The sequence below is a fragment of the Rhyacophila brunnea genome, unplaced genomic scaffold (assembly GCF_057557595.1).
Source record: "Rhyacophila brunnea isolate RB1 unplaced genomic scaffold, BYU_Rbru_1.0 scaffold_21, whole genome shotgun sequence".
NCBI classification, from domain to species: Eukaryota; Metazoa; Arthropoda; class Insecta; order Trichoptera; family Rhyacophilidae; genus Rhyacophila; species Rhyacophila brunnea.
In genome coordinates this window covers 9,810,734-9,832,671 of record NW_028232871.1, presented here as the reverse complement: position 1 = coordinate 9,832,671, position 21,938 = coordinate 9,810,734, and the positions used below count along the sequence as shown (strand labels likewise).

Genomic DNA, 21,938 nt, shown 5'->3' with positions numbered 1-21,938 from the left:
GCCCAAACTAATTGGCCATCTTTTTTTTTCGCGCCAAATTACGCATATAATCCAAACGTTTTGTTACTTCAAAGTCTTATAAAGCAAATTATACTTTATATTATTAAATTTCCTATAATCCGTGGTTCTAACTAAAGTGAAAACAAACCCTTCCACCCCACATAAACCCTTCCATATCAGTACTGAACTAAATTTAATTCTAATCGTAATAATTCATTTAATTTAGCCAAGTTTCGAACCCAAGATCACCGCTCTCTAGCGACCGAGAAACAGCTAATTCGAAGAAAATGCGCTTTAGGAAAACCTTCATTGCGTGACACCAATAATTACCAGTAACGCATAATCAGCGTATATAATAACTGCAATGAAGTGAATAAGTGCATACTCCAAGAATGGATAAATGACATAATTTTGAATCTATTATATTTTTTCTTTGTTAATTCTTTGTAGTATAATGCAAATATCTCTGTCGGCTCGCAACGCCGCTGTTAATAAACGTGCGTCAATACAATTGTCATAGTGTAAACGAATAATTCTTTTTTTCCGTATCGAGCAATTTTCTTTGTCTGGGCTAGTTAGCAAAGCAACTTGGTGACTCGCTCTTGTCGTTTCTCCCGCGAAGTGCTACGGTTGATTTTTAGTATCCTGTGTCTCACAAATTAATATTAATAAACCCAGCGGAGTATATATGCGTACGTCTCTGACAGATGCGATCAGTTCATGACTGATTTCCGTTCGTTAGATTTACTATTAAATTCTGTCCGGAAATTTTGGTCAGTCGAGCTCCAAGTCAGGCGAGGAACGGTCAAAATCGAATCGAAATGAAGACGACAGCGTGTTACGTTATTTTTGCAGTTTGCCTCTCATCTGCCGCGGCAGACTTCTGGACCGATTGCGGTAAGCCACCATGATCACGTCATATAATTATTTCATTTCTCAAATTTCAAATTAATTCTACCAGCTTCATTTGTTTTGATTTGGAACCAAAGTCATCCAGAACACTTCTAAAATTTAAAACTATCCAATGTGTTAGCTTCATTTGTTTTTTTTTTAAATTATTATTTCGAATTCAATTCCATCATTATAATAATATTATTTAAAACAGTTTAATAACAATCGACAATCGGGATTTAAATGCATAGATAACCATTAGAATTAAAATTACCATAAAGCTAAATGTGCAATTATAAAATTTTCTTAAACATTTTTAATATTCTGTAATTAAGAACTACATATTTCTAATAATACAATAATCAAATGACGAAATATTTTTTAGTGTTTTAACGTTTTAATGGATACACAAAAATAATAACATACATCAGTTTAATGGAGTGCAGTCCGATTGTAGAAATAAATGTTTATAATTTTTCAAACAATTTTACATTTTCAGTTACATATTAAAATCATTTTATCCGTATATAATAATAATATGGTGATGTGAGAACTCATAATTTATAAAATGCATTTTTAATTATATATCACTTGCACTCCTTTAAATTCACTGCTGACCAGATAATTACTAATTAATTACCACATTTAAAAATCATGTTAATTATATTTAGATATTGACCAAATAATGCAAACGCGCCAGTCACGTTGTCAGCACTAAATGAGTTAAACTTCAGACCCTCAATAGTTATATGTTACTAATTTGATCAATTTTTAATGAGACGGAATTCAAACAGCTTAAGTGCCCTGTAAAATTAGTACCTTTTTCTAAATGCATTGCATTCCACGTAATTCTAGATATAGGTCTGTTACCGAAAGTTGAAGCGGTCACAGATACGAAAGATTGTGTGTATTGGTGTATTTTTGAAGAATACAGTATTCTTTTACAGGCTGTTCCTTTTTTGATTAGTTCGATTTTTTTCCTAAATCAAAACAAAGAATCTCCTTATATTTGAAACATCCTGTTTGTAAACAATGCGTCTGTGTGAGTATTCTGGTCGCCTCAACTCTGGTTGTGCTAACCTATACGGTATATAGCTTTGTTTTGTTTCAGTGTCCCTATTAGTACTTGTATTTAGAAAATTACCAACAACTAAACAATCATAGCTTACGTTTCAGAATAATAAATAAATTCTGTAATAAGAAAAGTTTACATGAAAAATTGTTTGATACTTTAATTTTTCACGATTCTGTTTCAATGTTTGTCGGAGTTAGGTACTTACTCATAATTTGACGTTTCAAATAATTCATTTCATTTTTTTTTCAATGTAGAATTTGCAACTAATATATTATTAAATTGCAGCCCATTATTGTCACAAGCCTTACATTATACTAACGTCAATCACTAATAAAAAGCCGCCAATTTAATTTAATTTCCACAGAGTTGCCATCACTAAAAACATTTATTTTTGATAATTCAACCATACTTAAATTGTTTTCGAATTTATGTCAAATGTTATACTTAGTACAAAAGATTCGTTTCAATTCCTTTTTTTATAGCCAAAACTTTCGTAAGCGCGCAGTCAAGTTTCGCATGCATTATGTGAATGCATTTCCTCAGATACATAATTTTCAACGAAATAAAATATATTAAGTATAGTTATTAATACGTTTCATTCGGCTATTTATAAAAATAGCAGTAATCTAAACTATTGTAAATACATCGTAAGTTGTTTTATTTATTATCCGTATTATATAGATACAGAGAACTTCACTGGACGATAATTCGTCGAGACAGTATGGCGTGACATGTTCTACGTCAGAAGTAAACAATTACATACTTGTGGAGAGATTTAAGTCATAGACAATTGAATACAATATTGTCATAACTAGACAGGGGTCACTTAAAATTTAAACAACGCAACTATTATCATAACCTTATTAGAATCTCATTGGACCGTCTACTGCATTCAATGTCGCGTTTCTTTTTTGATAGTAATGTTTTTATTATCATTTCTTTGTTATATTATTTATGAATGACATTGTCAACTAAACTTACATGATAAATTATGTACATATCTATCCATCCAGCTAATCATAGTGATATTTTAAATTTGCTTTAATTTGTGATTGTAGCGAGGCCACCGGGTCAATTGCAGTGTTAACCGTATAATAAAATACCTAATTGGGTAAAATTGTTTTCCTAGAACATATTTTCGGCGTAGATTCAATGTAACTAACATTTCATTCAATGACATATCGTAATATTCGTATTAATTTTATTATAATAAGGTAATTGGACAGTGGTCGGCAACCGGCGGACACACGGTAATATTCACTATCTGGATCAGGTCTGGGAAAACTTTTTGGATTCAGGGTCACATTAGGAATATAAAATGAACGGCGGGTCGCAAGTAAAATATTATTTTTAGACATTCATTATTTATTATCCCCACACCCACGGTGGCCGCGCGGCTTAAGCGTTGGACTATCACGCCGTGGGTCTCAGGTTCGAATCCTGGGTCTGGCAAGTACACATATTGTTTTTCAATTTATGTGTGAGTCAGGGTATGGACCTAATAGGTTGAGCAAGTGGCTGACATCCATTTCTCGTAAAAAACAAAAATCTGTTAATACAAACCTCTACTCTGTGGAGAAACATATGATCATATTGTTTGTTTTATCGTTTACTAAAGCCTCACGAGTATTGTTTTTTCAGTACTCGATGCATGGCAGAGTTCTCTCGCGAATATCATCTGTAAGAGATCTTGGAATTGCGTTTGACGGTAAACTGACGTTTAGTGGTCATATAGATACCATTTGTAAAAAGGCGCTAAAGATGTTGGCCTTTGTCCTGCGTACTTCCCGGGTCTTTTCGGATGTTACGGTACTATAAATTCTTTATAACTCCTTAGTTAGAAGCAGAGAGAGACTTGACTTGACTTGACAACTTGAGAGTGTGATGGGAGGATCGGACATGGTCGGAAAAAGAAATATTATCATGAAAAGGGATTTACAACATATTCTCTAATAGCCAATAATTTAATGAAAATAATGAAAATATTTTACATTTTTCAACATTTTTTAAATTTCAGGTGTTAATTTTGTAGTTGAGATTCTTAAAACACTGAATTTTCACCAAAATTATCGATTTTTATAAAAATAAGGCAATGAAATTCGAATACTTTTATGTCACTAGCATAATAAACAAATACAGATAGATATTTTAAAATCAGAACGTAATACATTATCTGTATGAGTTTCGGGAAAAACAAATTTTTATATCGTCTGACTGATGAATATAAAATAATATGTATTTCAATTTGAATTTTCACATTAGGTTTTAAATACTTTGGCGAAGGAAAATGGCCCTGAATTACATTATTATTTTTTTCAATCGTTTTTTTTTCGGTTTATTATTATAAAACATTTTTGTTTATACATATCGCGCACTATACAATTTAATATGTGTTTGCATTTTAAAAGATTGAACACCTACTAAAAGTTATTAAAAGTATTATTTTGCATGCCCTGGTTGTCTCTAAAACTTTTGCGATATTTTTGATTAAGCGCACTATAAGTTAAAGGTTGCCGACCCCACTGAGACGTAAAACTGTGAACAGGAAGAATGATTAATAATTTAATATATAATATTAATCCTTTGGCGTGATTTTTAGATTGCGTTAAATTAAGGAAGTGGACAATGATGTATTTTCTGGAATCGTGAAAGTGTATGAAACAGTTTAAACTATAGATAAGTGATTTTTAACATGCACGTTGTGTCCCTTTGTATTTCTATGACTATCGTACAGGCTTTTTCGGGCATACATATATTATTAACATTTATATTTTAACAACAACAATTTAAAAAAACTAAATACTATAGACAAAAGCGAATGAAAAATATTGCGTTGTTAATTACTTATCTATGACACTCGATATGGCATAGTTGATAAATAATGCTAATTTTTGATGGGAGGATATTTTCTATATCGAATACGCAACATATTAATAATGTAAAGCAATTTCAATTCTTCCATCTAAACCAGAGGGGGGCAAACTGCGGCCCGCCGGGTATTTTTTTGCGGCCCGCCATCATTAAATGTACTTCTGATTACGAATAACTTTTTTATAATTTAAAAAAAAAATATTGACATAGATTAAAATTTGTTTAGCAATAGTACGCGATCCATTTTCAATAGATATTGATAGTGTACCAACAGAGCTACAACTTGAGATTATTGATCTGAAGTGTGACGCTGATTTAAGAAAATTGCATCGTCGTGAAGAAATCTCCAAAGTTTACAATGCCCTTAATTCAGACAAATTGGACCAACTTATGCAAGAAAAATGTTCGTTATTTTTTGATCAACCTATATATGTTAACAAACATTTTCGATCATGAACATCAATAAAAAAAAATTACGATCAAATATCTCCGATGCCCATTTACAAGCAGTTTTGAGAATATCAACTACAAAATTAACACCTTAATTTAAAAAAAAATGTACAACAGTTTCATTCTTCTTATTAATTTTTTTGTAGTGTTTATTTTTCGTGATAATAAATAGTGTTTATCTAAAAATGGTATTTTACTTGCGGCCCGCCGCTCATTTTGAATTTTTGAATTTGGCCCTCCATCTAAAAAGTTTGCCCCCCCCTGATCTAAACGCTTATTCAATTATTAATGTGTTATCATGGTTAGTTACACTCAGAGAGAAGATTATAAACGAAATTAGCAGTTGCATGGAAATATGGTAGATATAGCATGCATTTTAAGTCTTATAAAATTTAATACGTCAGTTCGGCCTACGTATATACCTAACTCCAGCTATAAGAAGTCAGTTAGCTAAACAGTATGCATGAAGTCTCTGTCTTTTGGCGTATTATAACATTATATCCACAGGAATCAGGCAGTTTAAATTCAGAACACTACTATCCAAAAATATAAGAATACAGTACCATAATACTACAAATAAAAACAAATGCAATTAAAATTGAAATATTACCGACGCTTTTAAAATGTTACATCATACTTACCAATGTAGACATTATATATTATTATGTGTTAGGTTAGGTTACTGTACTAAATTATTATTGGCCATTGCGCAAGGGAAATGTCACAGCAGGACAGTATGTTTATTCCAAGTACATGTAAATTGTACATATTATTACATTTTACCGTATCACAGTTCACCATGAACTGTCTTGCCGTAAAGAGATGGCCGTATAACATTGAGATCAAAAAATGACGCGTTGTTCGTGGAGCTTTGTAGACAGTAATGTTCAAATTCTATTAGGTATATGTATATTCAATAAGAACAATAAATTGATATTGATTGGTACCTATCTAATATCTGATAATAAAGCTGTCATTATCATCCAATATGTACGGCTTGATACTTAGAATTGTATATAAGTATATACCTACGATATGATTGTATTTCTAATTTACGCACCTACCTATTTTAATATGTCTTTCCCTTGTATTCCGATTTATCGTGTAGACATGAACCTGATCCAAATGCTATACGGTCATCTATTTCTAATACAATAGCTCAAAGTTGAACTGCATACGTACAAATTTTCGGACAAACCCACCCAACCATAGAGGTATTAAATAAAAAGAGGGGCAAGAAATCGGCTTTCTCATACAACTGAATGAAGCAGGCAAACAATAGCCGACAACTTACGAGAAATAGCGACGCGATAAAAAGAATGCAGGGCATCACGGAGGATTTACTTTGGTCATTATAACGTACCCATATAATAAAATGTTAACGTGGAAATTTTGCCGCAAATTGATTACCAGCCTGCCTCACCATACTTTCATATAACCTGCCGCCCCATAGCATCCAACATTGGAGTTCTACTTCATAACATAAGAAGTCCTAACTACAATTTGGTTTTAGTTAACGGCCTTTCGGTTTTAGCTGCATTGCTAACTATTTTTTAGATAATAATATTATATTCTGTCGAATACGGTGTACTGTTAACAATTAACATGACATAACCATCCAATTTTCTTATGCATAATAAATATTTAAACTCTTTTTTACTTTCGAATTAGCATAAAATCATGAATTTATTGTCGTTTTTTATCGCTAAATAATCAGTTACACATAATGGATTTTGCTAGTTAAAATAATGCGTTCGTGGTTGTACTACGTACAAACGTTGATAAGTATTAATTATTAGTATCCACAGGTGAGAAAAGCCATACGATAACATGCACCGCAAACATGAATCACGTTACATAAAAATATTTTCTTCATTCAGTTGTTTTTATTATTATTTTTGTAGGTATGTTTTTATTGACGAATAAGCAAGCACCGTGAGACCTCTTAGAGAGCAAAAACAAATATTATTTAGTTTACAATGCTAAAATTATTGAAATAACAGGCGTTTATAGCACATTGATCATGCAAATATAAATAATATGGTTCATAAAAACAACATAATAAATCTGTTTCGCAGTGTTATTTTTTCAAAATAAATGTGAGTATTTGGTACCAGCTCAATGTTGGGCCCACATGCCCAACGAAGGTCAAAATTGAGGTTTTATGGTATTTTAAAAGCATTAGCCTGAACATTCATTAAACGTTGTAGATAATCTATTTACTCCAATCCATAAGAGTGGTACAGAGTCATCAGTGGAGAATTACAGGCCGGTAGCTGTTCTCTCTGCACCAGCAAAAGTTCTTGAGATGATCATGCACAACATGATTTATCCAAAAATTGAGTCATTCATAATAAATGAACAGCATGGATTTAGAGCAGGACGATCAACGGAAACTAACCTGATGGTATTTACCGATTATGTGTCATCGGCACTGGATAGAGGCCACCAGGTTGACTGTTCTTACAATGACTTCTCGAAAGCATTTGACAAGGTCGATCATGACATCCTGATGGAAAAACTCCAACTTATTGGATTGTCGGATCGATTTTTGAAACTATTCGGGAGTTATTTTAGGAACCGTCAACAATACGTATCGTACGGCCTTTATCAGTCACAGACCTTTTACACATTTTCTGGTGTCCCCCAGGGCTCAAACTTAGGGCCGTTGCTGTTCACGATTTTTATAAATGACATAGCATTGGTAATAAAAAATGCTATGTTTTTGTTGTTCGCTGATGACTTGAAACTCTTTTTGGAAGTTGTCACCTTGGACGATTGTCGTCAGCTCCAACTTGATATAGATAATGTATTAAATTGGGGCAGGCGTAACAAACTAGAATTCAATATTGATAAATGCAATCTTTTATCGTTTACCAGAGCCTCAAAAGTGTTGTTTTTCCAATACTCGATGCATGGCAGAGTTCTGTCACGAATATCATCTGTAAGGGATCTTGGCATTACGTTTGAGAGTAAACTGACATTTATTAGCCATATAGTTACCATTTGTAACAAAGCGCTTAAAATGTTGGGCTTCGTCATGCGTACTTCCCGGGTCTTTTCAGATGTAACGGTATTAAAACTTTTATTTAATTCTTTAGTTCGAAGCAGACTTGAGAGTGGGTCTATTGTTTGGGCACCGCACCAGTTGAAGTATGGCCTTATGGTGGAGAGGGTACAGAAGAAATTCTTGAGACTCCTTTACTTGAGGTTGTATGGATACTATCCGTGGCTTTATCCAACTGACTTTCTCTTAGGCATGCTTACATACTGCAGTCTGCAATTTAGAAGAAATCTTTATTTAGCTACGTATTTTTTTCGACTTATACAAGGTATAAATGAGAACTCTGCCATTCTGGGCAGTGTTGACCTGTGTGTCCCTGATAACTATCTTAGAAATAGAGACCACCAGTTGTTTATTCTCCCAAGGTACAGAACCAACCTGCCACTGGTAATGCCAATTGGGAGAGTGATAACTATGTTCAACGAAATTGCTTCGGGTGTTGATATATTCCACCTACGTGAGAATGAGTTTAGGTGGATGTTGTTTTATAAAATCTTAAAATAGGGTCTGCTTAACTCATCCGGTGTACTTCCTTGTACCTATCTAATTCATCTACTGATATATCTCTTTTTTTATGTAATACTGTTATATTTATATATCTTTCTTTCTAAATGTCATGTTGTGAACGTCTTAAACTTATAATTTGTAATGTCCACAATATGTTAAAAAAAATAAATGAATTGAAAATGAATTGAATTGAATACAATTGTGAAGTCTTATTATCCTTTATATTTATTTTAAACATTTGATGACTGCATAAAGTATTTTTTGACATAACATAGTATTCTTTTAAACCTCTCGATCTAATGTTTTAGAATATAGTCATATTTCAGTAGGTACATCCATGTGTAGTGGTGTTAAGATTTTTTATATTTATTAATTTTTAAATGCATTTATAAAACCATTACTAAAATTTATGTTGACATTATTATAGTGAAATATTTACGATAAAAAATTATATTTATAATCTCTGCGATCCCAAATTTGACAAGAATTAGGCATTTTGTTATTCAAAAAATGGGTACGATTAACACATTTGAGGATAATTCTAAAGATACTAATTATAAGCTATGTCTTTGACCATTGAAATGTGATAAACATCCTATGAATAATGATTGTTTTATAACAATTATTGAACTAAGAATAAGGTAGTATTTTTTTTGAAATACGCCATTTTTATTGGCATTTCCCAGTTGATTAAGCTATAATACACGGCCGTACCCGTAAATTGACAAACGATAACTCAAGTAGGGAGTAAGATCATGTAAACGCGCGAAAATTTGATAAGAATTAGGCATTTTATTATTCAAAAAATGGGCAAGATTACCACATTTGAAGATAATTCCGCTTGAATGAAAGATGGATATACTAACTGTCTGTCAGTAATTCCTTTAACTTTGACAGATGAAGTGGGTAAAAAATATTAAACAAAAAATAAACAATCAAATCAGTATAGACTAAAAAACGACCAACACAGTGAATACATTAAATTAATGTCGTTGTTTTCTGATGAAAACTTGTCAATAGACTTGTCAAATTTTCAATGATCAGGTCCGATTCGATGTATCACAATGCGATTGAAAACCAAAAAATATTATCATGACGTTGTTTATACGTACATATTGAGTTATTAATTTTATTTATATTTTTTTGTGGAATAATGACATAGCAACACAGTTGATATCATCATTATTATGACGCTTTTCACTTGTCCACGATTTAATTTTAGTGGTAAACAATTTTTTTCTGTATCAAGCGTAACCTGATGGTTTTAATGATAGTTCCCTTTTCCACAGTATTGTATTGTCAAATTAAACTATATCAATTTTATAAGGGTTTTTTTTAAACTTTTTTTTATTTCATAAACTACACTAACATGTCATGGGGCCTAATGCCAGTAGTATTGTTAGTAATAGAAATGAAACAATTACAAACACCCAGACTTTGAGAACATCACATAAATATATTGTGACTTCGCCAGGATTCGAACCCAGATTCATCGGATAAAAGGTTAGCGACTTATGCACTGGGCAACGAAAGCCGAGACCTTATCTTGCAGAAACATTGTTTTTAACGGGTTTCAGAAGTTATAAGTGAACATTGCATATTGTGCAAAATTATACACATGATGTGTAATTACGTAGATTTTGACGAACTATATTCAGATAATGGCACATAATTGTGAATTACGATGGTAGTGATAGTAATTGATTACCTTTGAGTGCAATGCGGTAATTTCGTTCAAATTATCACCATTTATTTCAATATGCAATAATCATCAGTTTTATACTATTAGTTTACCACATTGAATTCAAAGTAAGAGCAATAACTAGCACTATCATCGAAGCTTAGAGTTTCATGTCACGGCCTGACTATAATAGTGGGCCAAGCCCAATTGAGAATGTCATATAATGCGAAACAGGTCATGGTTTATTAAAAAAAATGAAAAACTACTACAAATATAACAAAATATTACATCAAATTATTACCATTAATATCAATATACTTACAAATATCATCATGTTATACGATTAGTTTACCATATTGTATTCGAAGTATGAGCAATAACTAATACTATCATTGAAGCTTACAGTTTCATGTCACGGCCTGACTATAGTGGGCCAAGCCCAATTGAGAATGTCATATAATGCGAAACAGTTCATGGTTTATTAAAAAAATTAAAAACTACTACAGATATAACAAAATATGACAACCATAATATGTACCTATAATTCTATTTATACCTGTTTTTCAATTTGTGTTTGGAGTCAGAGTATGGATTTAATTGGTTGAGCAAGTAGCTAAAATCCATTTCTCGTAAAAATAACCAATAATATGTTAATACGAAACCCTGTGGAGGTCCATAATATGATCGTATTAGGATCGGACATGGTAAAGTAAAATGATTGTGTTGTATAAATATTTGTTAATCATAAAACACAATTTTAAATATTTATATAAGTAGGTATTATAATATTCATAATAATAATATGGTTAAACAATAAAAAAAAAAGTAAATTATATAATAATAATATAATAATTGTGTTGTTATTTCTTTGAAACATAATATATGCATTATAGATAGCCAAGACGTATTTCATGAAATGACAATTATATTGAACTAAAGTAGTTATGCGGAAAATACGTGCAAAATAGAATACAGTACAGTACATTTTCATTACATATTATATATTATTGAATTACCAATGTCTAGCTAGTCGGGAAATCAGTTAAAAATCGATTGCAAGATTTGTACTGGATAAACAACCACCGGAAAAACAAGAATACGAGCTAATAAAAACGTTGTAAAATAGTATTGCCCATGTGCATTTTTTATTTGAAACAATTCATTTTTTTTTTAGAATTTGTTAGGTTACTATAAAATATTAATATGAGGGGGTGACATGGATATTTTTGAAGCGTAGAAGTGGGACATGGCATAAATAAGGTTGGGAACGCTAATTTAGACGTTTAAGTGATAGTTATTATCATTGCCACCACATCATGAGGCGGGCCCCCAGACTAGGATGTTTGGCGGCCCCCCCTACCTATCGCTAAGGGTAAAGGCAGTGTGACGCACTGTAGTAGAGTTTTCCAAATGGTGTACGCGGTAAAATTAAGGTGTATTTTTTTTTGCGATTTTTTGTATTTTTAATATGTAAATCCGTTTGAATTAAGGAGTTGTCGAGTATCGGCACACAGTTAAAAATTGCATCGTACAACCAAATATTTTAAATCATTAATAACATTGACGTAAAATAGCGCCGCAGGCGACTTTTTTTACTATTAGAACAAATTTGTGATCTGTGTTTATCTCAGCCCTTCCTGAGCCCGGCCCCCCAGGCTAGAGCCCTGTCAGCCCCCCCCCTTGTGTGGGCCATGGTTATTAATAAACCACAAGCAAAGTCATTGTAAAATACATTATATACCTATACGCTGATTGTTTGTTATTATATTTTACCCATATTTCACTGAATACTATCTTAGAAGATAACCAAAATTTAAAAATATATAATTCAAGGGTTTCTCCAACCAAAAAAGTTGAATAATCACTTGTGTAAACAAAGAATGAGCTCAAAATGCAATGACAGAATAATTCTCTCTACTAACAATACACAATTGCACTTAATTACAATCGGAAACCCGCAATAACTGACTAATCTTCTGTTTCCTCACTTTCGCAAATATCTTCCAGCCTGTTAAATAATGTGTAGTCCAAATGTCTCAATGATATCTGTTTCTTGAACAGCATCCATTGTTTAATTGCCATTTTCCTGATTATTCTTCTCGTCAACAATGTTATTTTATAATTTCACAATAACTATGATTACATTTTTAACCACTCACTCTCTATTTTGTAAATTATTATTGTATAAATAAGCCAAATTAATAAATAATTTTACTAAAACTTAAATTACTTTTTGGAAGTTGTCACCTTGGACGATTGTCGTCAGCTCCAACTTGATATAGATAATATATTAAATTGGGGCAGGCGTAACAAACTAGAATTCAATATTGATAAATGCAATCTTTTATCGTTTACCAGAGCCTCAAAAGTGTTGTTTTTCCAATACTCGATGCATGGCAGAGTTCTGTCACGCATATCATCTGTAAGGGGATCTTGGCATTACGTTTGAGAGTAAACTGACATTTATTCGTTTTCGACCATGTCCGATCCTAATAGGATCATATGGGCCTCCACAGGGTAGAGGTTTGTATTAACAGATTTTGTTTTTTACGAGAAATGGATGTCAGCCACTTGCTCAACCTATTAGGTCCATACCCTAATTGAAAAACAATATGTGTAGTTGCCAGACCCAGGATTCGAACCTGAGACCCACGGCGTGATAGTCCAACGCTTAAGCCGCGCGGCCACCGTGGGTCACATTTATTAGCCATATAGTTACCATTTGTAACAAAGCGCTTAAAATGTTGGGCTTCGTCATGCGTACTTCCCGGGTCTTTTCAGATGTTACGGTATTAAAACTTTTATTTAATTCTTTAGTTCGAAGCAGACTTGAGAGTGGGTCTATTGTTTGGGCACCGCATCAGTTGAAGTATGGCCTTATGGTGGAGAGGGTACAGAAGAAATTCTTGAGACTCCTTTACTTGAGGTTGTATGGATACCATCCATAGCTTTATCCAACTGACTTTCTCTTAGGTATGCTTACATACTGCATTTAGCTACGTATTTTTTTCGACTTATACGAGGTATAAATGAGAACTCTGCCATTCTGGGCAGTGTTGACCTGTGTGTCCCTGATAACTATCTTAGAAATAGAGACCATCAGTTGTTTATTCTCCCAAGGTGCAGAACCAACCTGCCACTGGTAATGCCAATTGGGACGGCGATAACTATGTTCAACGAAATTGCTTCGGGTATTGATATATTCCACCTACGTGAGAATGAGTTTAGGTGGACGTTGTTTTATAAATTCTTAAAATAGGGTCTGCTTAACTCATCCGGTGTACTTCCTTGTACCTATCTAATTTATCTACTGATCTATCTGTTTTATTTAATACTGTTATATTTATATATCTTCGTTTCTAAATGTCATGTTGTGAACGTTTTAAACTTATAATTTGTAATGACCACAATATGTTAAAAAAATAAATAAATTGAAAATTAAATTGAAATTGGTCTTTATAACATCAAAGCATTGAAGGTTGTCGCCGCGATCAATTCCCACTAGCCAGTGACGTCCCTAGACAAAATGTCGTCCCATTTTTATACAGTATTTTTTATCATCCTGTCATGACACCAATATCTAAGAAAGGTGTTGCATGGATACGTTACTACCCTACCCCTAACAGTAATTGTAAAAAAATTGAATTTGTCACATATTTGGTACATAGGTTACGTTGTTATTACATTATTTTTATGGTTATATTTATTATTAAAATTTAGATTATCAAGTTTTCAATTTTTTACGGTTTAGATTTTTGACTAATTCATAGTTTTAATATTTTTATATTTATTTTGAAAAACATCGATTTTTATAAAAAAATATAAATGTGAATAACTTGAAATCCTTTTTATTTAAATGAAATCTTATTTAGGTATGGTCCCAATATTTAAGCTCGATTAATTTTGCAACACAGTATGCTGGTATAACAATATTTAAGTATATTAAAACAGACACTAACAAAAAAAATTAAAAATTCATAAAATACAACATAAAATTCGATTTTTTATCGAAATTGAAATTAAATATCGCACCATCGCAACTAAATTGCCACAATCCAAAAAACGTCAAACAGAGAAAATCAGCTTTGAAGTTTTTACCTTTCGCATTTACCATTTCTAACCGTTTTTATCATTTCGCACAGTACAAAACTGTGTTTTTAAAATAGTATGTTTAGATATTGAATGAAGTTTTGACTTGAATTTGATAACTTAGAGATATGACATTTTCGGTACATACACTATGAACGATAGACAATGAAACGTAGTAATTAACTCAAAACACATAAATTTGGACTTGTGGCGGTTTAGTTGCGAGGGTGCGATATAAGCTTTTAAAAATTGATACTATTTTTGAACTGCAGAAAATTTTTGCGGCCCACCAAAAAATCTTCGCGGACCACATGCAGGCGACGCATTTTTAGTTGCCGATATTGGCCGTATAAATATATACTTACATGTATCGTAGGGACTTACCCTAGTAAGTATGGTTATCGCGCTCTAAGGGCATCTTGAAACGGAAAAGCTAAAAAACCACTGGCATACATACATAGGTACATACTCGTATATGCATGTTTCTCATACTAATAAATGTCTTGTTTTTTGTATGTTTCAGGTTCAAAACTGGCCACAGTAAATAGCGTAAAAATCACAGGCTGCGACAGCTCTCACACAGAATGCACCCTTAAGAGAAATACAAATGTCACCTTCAACATTGATCTTACGCCAAGTGAGTATTATCTGATTTAAGTTACAATTAACGGTGGAGATTGGTTGTTAGCTATTCGCTCGTGTCGCAACCAAATGATGGATCTAAATAAAGTGATCGAAAAAGAAAACAATAAATGAATATTTACTAGCAATGTCTTGACCTGGATGGATGGACCTTGGTATGGACCCCACATCCTGAAGCGGGCCTTCCTTACCTATCGTTAAGTTAGAGGGCAGTGTGATACTTTACAGCAACTTTTCCCAACAGTTATTCTACAGAACCCAGTAGAATATCAGCAGAATCAGATACAGTAGGACAACGTGACAAGATCATAACATAACAATGAAAAAGGGGACATACAAGAAAGATTTTCACGATGTAATAGATGTCGTTAAACCAATTTTCTCAAATACGATATAAAGAATGTTTCACACTAAGACCTAAAATTTCCTGTTTAGATAAAAAAAAAATACAGAAGCCCACAATTACTATGTTTTTTTAGCAACGACACACGATAATCAAAAATTGAAAAATACATATTAGGCTAAGAATGTAACGTTCTATATATTGAAGATACACAATTTGATAAGCATTTCATGTAAGAATTACTAGTTAAAATCGTCGTAATTGAATAGAATGCCCGTAGTTTAATTGGAAAAGCACACACACTGGCGCGAATCCAGCGGTTCCAGTATTCAAATCCTATGTATGTTACAAACATTTTTAAAATAGCTATTTTATTTTAATTTTGAATTACAGATTCATTTCTACCAATATTTATTAAATATAAACTGAATTGTGACTTTTTGACAGTGCTATAAGGAAAAAATCGCATTGCTTGCAAGCCTGAAAATGATTTTATAGTTGGACCATACTTATTTAGTTTAAATGAACAATCACATGAAATTGAAGTAACTAAGTACTATAGTAAGTGACTAAGTAACCATAGCAAACGAACATCAAGAGACAATACTGTCAAATTGTAAATAATTCGAATATTCTTTTTCTATTACTAATTCAACCATACTAAATTCATTATAATAGCTATCAATTAATGTTCTACTATAAAAAGTTCATATGATTTCTTTTGTGTAAATATCAGTGACGAAGGGTGGAGGTAGGCTGTTAAGATCCAATATAAATAGTGCATATAAAATTTTGTCAGTCAAACGTATTTGTTTTCATTTTGACTACATTGTGTAGATAGTATTTGTTAGTTTTTTTTTTAAATTCAATTAAACCCAGCCTAATCAAAGCCATAGGAGATAATAGTAAAAAAATATTCATTTATGTATAAAATATCTCAAATTATGTCATTAAGCCATACGTACAAACAAAAATTATAACCTGTAATATGTACCTTTACTTAATTCAATGAAAACAAACAAGTATGACTGAAAAAGTGTGCACTATATTTTTGGATCGCACATCGCATACCTAAACTCTTATGGTTTGTAATAAACTACTTCTTTTATTCAATGAATAATTCACAAGATTTTGACAATGTAACATTCCATAATATATTGAACATACATAACTTGAAAACACCTCAGATATATACCCACTAGAAAAATCATATTTGAAAAAAAATATTTGACGAGAGCCGGGCGTCGGTTAGGAATTAAGGTAATTAATATACCTTGATTTAATTAATACACCAATGTGTGCTATCCGTGCTCACGTATGGCTGCGAGACGTGGACCCTCAACACGAGAGATGTCCAAAAGTTAAGAGTCACACAGCGAGGCATGGAGAGGTGCATGTTGGGCATCACGCGAAAGGACCGTAAGAGAAACGAATGGGTTAGGAAGCAGACAAGAGTACGCGATGTAATAGACGTTGCTAAACATCTGAAATGGAGATGGGCGGGGCACATTGCTCGCCGAAAGGACGGCCGCTGGACAAATGCCGTCATCCATTGGTACCCAAGGGGTACGAAACGGCCACATGGTCGCCCTAAAAGCCGCTGGATTGACGAACTGGTAAAGTTCGGCGGAAATACGTGGCAGTGAACGACACAGGACCGAGAGAGTTGGAGAAAGCTTGGGGAGGCCTTCATCCAGCAGTGGATTGACCCCGGCTGATGATGATGAATATACCTTGATTTAATACACAAAAACCGATAGTCAATAATAACACAATTTGATAAGCATTTCATGTATGGCCTACTAGTTTAAATTGTCGTAATTAGATAGGACGCTCGTAGCATAATTGGTTAATGCACAGATTGGCGCGACACCAATTGTTATACGAGTTCAAATCCCATCGAGTTTTGTATTTTTTCTCAAATATGATTTTTTCTAGTGGGTTTATATCTGAAGTGTTTTCAAGTTATGTATGTTCAATATTATGGTTTGGTTTAGCAAGGGTTTAATTGAACTTTAAAAACTATCCAGCATCATCTGCAAGTTGTATTCTTAGTTCAATGAAAGTAAATAAGTGTGACTGACAAAGTTTAGTGTGCACTATGTCGAATCTTAACAGCCACTGGTAGATACAGTGCAAACTCTTTGAATCCATTGTTATTAATTTATATTTTTTAATTTTTCAGACACAGTCGTCAATAAAATCAACACTGTTGTCCATGGTGTGATGATGGGCATGCCTGTGCCTTTCCCGCTACCTCACCCAAACGCCTGCCAGGGTACAGGTCTCGACTGTCCACTGAAGGCGAACGAAAAATACAGTTACCAAGCTGTGATGCCCATACTTAAAGCGTACCCCAAGGTGAACGTCGATGTGAAGTGGGAGCTGGTGAACGAGAAGAACGAAGATTTGATTTGCCTCATGATCCCCGCTAAGATTCAATGAGCACGGCACTGAAATGGCGGCAGGCTATCTGTGTAAAGATTTTTTTTTAGTCTGTCACATTATTAGGATATATTTTTTTATATTTTTGTCGCACTGTTTTGCGTGAATTGGCAATTGTTTGTGCATACACGACGAATACGGACTGCTGATTAAATAAAATTAGAAAATCCAAATTAAATCTTCTTATTTTTGTTTTTGTAATATTCGAATATATAACGTTAGGGGGGAGATGCAGAGATGTCACTGTTACATTATCCCAACAAACATAAGTGACGAGGTCATCAAATAATAGTGTTACCAACTCTCATTGATAAAAATAACTATATAATTTGAACACACTTCTGAGAAATAAATAACTAAGTAGGATTCGAATATGCGCCCCCTGGTATTCTCACCTATTAACTCTGACCACTCAGTGGCGCACCCAGGGGAAGGGGGCATGGGGCACTGGCACCCCCCAAATATGAAAATTATGAGAACGATTTTAAACATTGAAATTGAAAGCCAATAAACTATACCTTTGGGCTTAGACAAATAAAAACACTGGCAAAAAAATGATTTGTAATTCTCCAGCACCCTTTTTAGAACAATTTCTTAGATTTTAATTTCTAACACAAAAATTTCGAAACACTAATGTCAGGTTTTTTTAGAAACCCAATCCTTAATGGAACTGTCAAAAAATTCTCGGTGTCCACCCAAATTCCGGAGTGGTGTAGATCATGGCTGGGGAGGGCTGACAGGACTCTAGCCTGGAGGCCCGGGCTGTGGGGGGCCCGGCGTGTCAGGTTGACCAGATAAGTGAGATAAACACACATCATAAATTAGCTTCAATAGTAAAAAAAAGGTTTTTTTTTTTTTTGATTATTATATTGTGTTGATACTCGACAGCTTCATTATTAAATTGGATGTATTAAAAATCGCCAATAATTCACTGAATAAGTACCCTTAATTTGAACTAAAACACAATTTGAAAAAGTTAATGTAGTGTTTCACACTGCCTTTAATCTTAGCGGTAGGTAGGGGCCCGTCAAATATCCTAGCCTGAGGGCCCGTTTCAGGATGTGGGGACCATGGTGTAGGTACACCGAGTGCAATAGACAAAATACCGATAAACGAGAAATTAGGCTGTGAAGAAGAAAACGAGCCTATCGGACTAATTTACATTCTCCACCTTGGGCCCCCCCAATATTAAATCCTGGGTGCGCCACTGTGACCACTAAGTTATTTGTCCTATCTAATTGCGACAAGAGCTGTTTTATTATAGTGATTAAGTATTTTTTAAGACGTGTTTTCAAATTATATACCAATGTTCAATCAAATGATGTTACATTCTTAAATCTTGTGAATTATTCGTTGAATAAATAAAATAGTTTATTAAAAATACTTAAGTATGTCAACATAAATAGGTTAAGAATGTAAGATAGATGGAAAAAATTAATGCTAGATTTTCACAAAATTAAAAAAAAAATCAAAAATAAGTCTCCAATGATTGACAAGCGGAAACGTGTAGGCTTATAAAGTAGTGAATCTCTGGTCCAATTCCCGGATTTGGCGAATTCACATATTGTTAACATATGATATACATAAAATAAGACATAAACAAAATCTTACCAACGTGTGGGTATATTAGACGGAATTTAGAAAAGGTGAAAGTATTCAGGAATCTGTAAAGCAGTTAGGTTCTGGATGGAATTATCTTTTTAAGGGGAAAACCTAACAACACTGACGATTAAAGTTTCGGAAGGGATAGTTAATTTAAATAATGGATTACAACTTAAATTATAGACGGAATTTTCATTTTGGGCAGAAACTCCGACAGCTTTGAGGGGAAATTTTTCCGAAGGGAGAGATAGACCCCTAGCGGATGTCGGCCACCATAAAAACGATCTTAGCTTTGTCGTCTGCTACCTGGAACAGTGCAGTGGAGATGCACTCGTACCAATCACGGAGGTTATTAAGCCACAAAATGCGGTGCCGTCCTCTGCTACGCTTACCATTGATCTTTCCTTGAATGACAAGTTGGGGAATACTGTACTTTTGTTCTTCATAATGTGGTCGAGGTACTGTAGTTTCCTGGTTTTGGTACTACGTAGAACTTCTCGATCCTTCCCCATTCGATTGAAAACTTGAACAACCTCCTAACGGGTTGTAAAAGTTGTTCCTATTGAGCAAGTTAGATTCTGGATATTTTTGTTGTTGTTGTGTGAATCATGTCTCTCGATTTATCTCGTTATTGTATTCGCAAATTCATAAAACTTGGCAACCCTAAGTGCAGGGCTTGAAATGGACCGGAACGCACCGGAGCGCCGTTCCTGTTCGTGAAATCATTCATTTCGAGCGCTGCCTAAGTGTGATGGTAAACGGTTATATTATTAGATAATATAAAATACAGGAGAGGAAAGCCATGTTTTGAAAATGCTTGGGCAAGAAATTTAAAACAAAATTTAATTCAACTATAATATTATTATGCATAATTCAGAAAAACCTCAGAAACACCCGTCGAAAAAATCTTGAAATAATAATAATAAAAATGTCATGATTCTTGTCTTCAATGCCTTCAATAAAAATAATGTGACATTTTTAATTCTTGGGAATTATCGATTCTACGAGTAATACGACAATTAAATTTAGGGCTATTGCCTTCAATAAGAACATTTGCAGCCCTTTATAGTGTATTTACTGTTTCTCTAAGTATTTCTTAAGCTTTTTAATGACGTTGAAAGGGATGTCAATTCAATTTAAAAATGTGATTGACAAAAAAAATCTACACACCTACTACCAAATAAGCGATTTTAAATCGTATATCAACGGTGCGAACTAGACACTTGTAAAGCCAGTGCTCACCTACGCATCGGAAACCTGGACATTAACTCTGCGAAATGAACGAGCCCTGAACATCTTTGAAAGAAAAATTCTTCGCCGTATATATGGACCGATCAGGGATGGCACCAATTGGAGGAGAAGATATAATGCTGAGATATAATCTACGAAGATTGCAGCGCAGTTCAATCAATTAAGATTAGGAGACTGCGATGGCTAGGTCATGTGCACCGTGTGAATGACAATGAACTGGCAAAAAGGGTGATGTCCAGCAATCCAATAGGACGTAGAAGAAGAGGGAGGCCAAAGATTCGCTGGTTAGATGGAGCTGCCAGTGACTGCCGTATTCTGGGGGTACCAAATTGGAAAGCGGCCACACTGGATAGGGACAGATGGAGGGAGCTGTTGGAGGAGGCCAGGACCCACATCGGGTTGTCGCGCCCCTGATGATGATGGTCAACGGTGCGATATCTAATTGCAGCGGCGCGTTTCTTTGATGCAAATAATGCAACTGATTCATCGCAAAATTAAAATATTGGCCTCCGAAGAGTTAAGGCTATACCTCAGTTGAGACACGGTCTAAAATGATCGTGGCTAGGCGATGCGCGGATTGCGGATCGCGGGTGCAAATGACGCATGCCAAACAAAATATAATTAATTTCTCATATAAATCCAACATGTGTCCATTTAATGTTCTGTTTTTTGTTACAATAATAATATATTCATTGACATGTTTTCTTTTTCAAGTAAATGGGTAACGTTTTTAGTCATCTTTACACGATTTAAGAATTGATACCCCCGTCGCCATCACGAAACAAATTGACGTGTTCCCAGCCCGACGTTCTCTCTCCGAATGGCAGCGAGTCCAAAATTTCGTCGCGCCTATAGTTGAAAATTATTTGCCGTTTCACTGATGTATCGCCTTAAAACCAGTTATAGAGTTAATAAATTATAATGAAATCTAAAAAAAGATGCGCATTTCTTCCAAACTGGGTTTTAAATGTAACCCGAAGCATAACAAAATCACTGTATTTATTATTTGGAAAAATAAAAATAGATT

The 21,938-nt window shown here is 33.7% G+C and overlaps 1 protein-coding gene across 1 annotated transcript; it reads left to right on the top strand.

The window, feature by feature from the left end:
* Nucleotides 1-315: 315 nt before the first annotated feature.
* Nucleotides 316-19,223, top strand: Npc2a (Niemann-Pick type C-2a). Its single transcript, XM_085949159.1, has 3 exons — nt 316-897; nt 15,152-15,265; nt 17,799-19,223. Exons 1-3 carry the CDS (start codon nt 822-824, stop codon nt 18,056-18,058), a joined length of 450 nt encoding a protein of 149 aa, XP_085805285.1. The 5' UTR covers nt 316-821; the 3' UTR covers nt 18,059-19,223.
* Nucleotides 19,224-21,938: the final 2,715 nt, after the last annotated feature.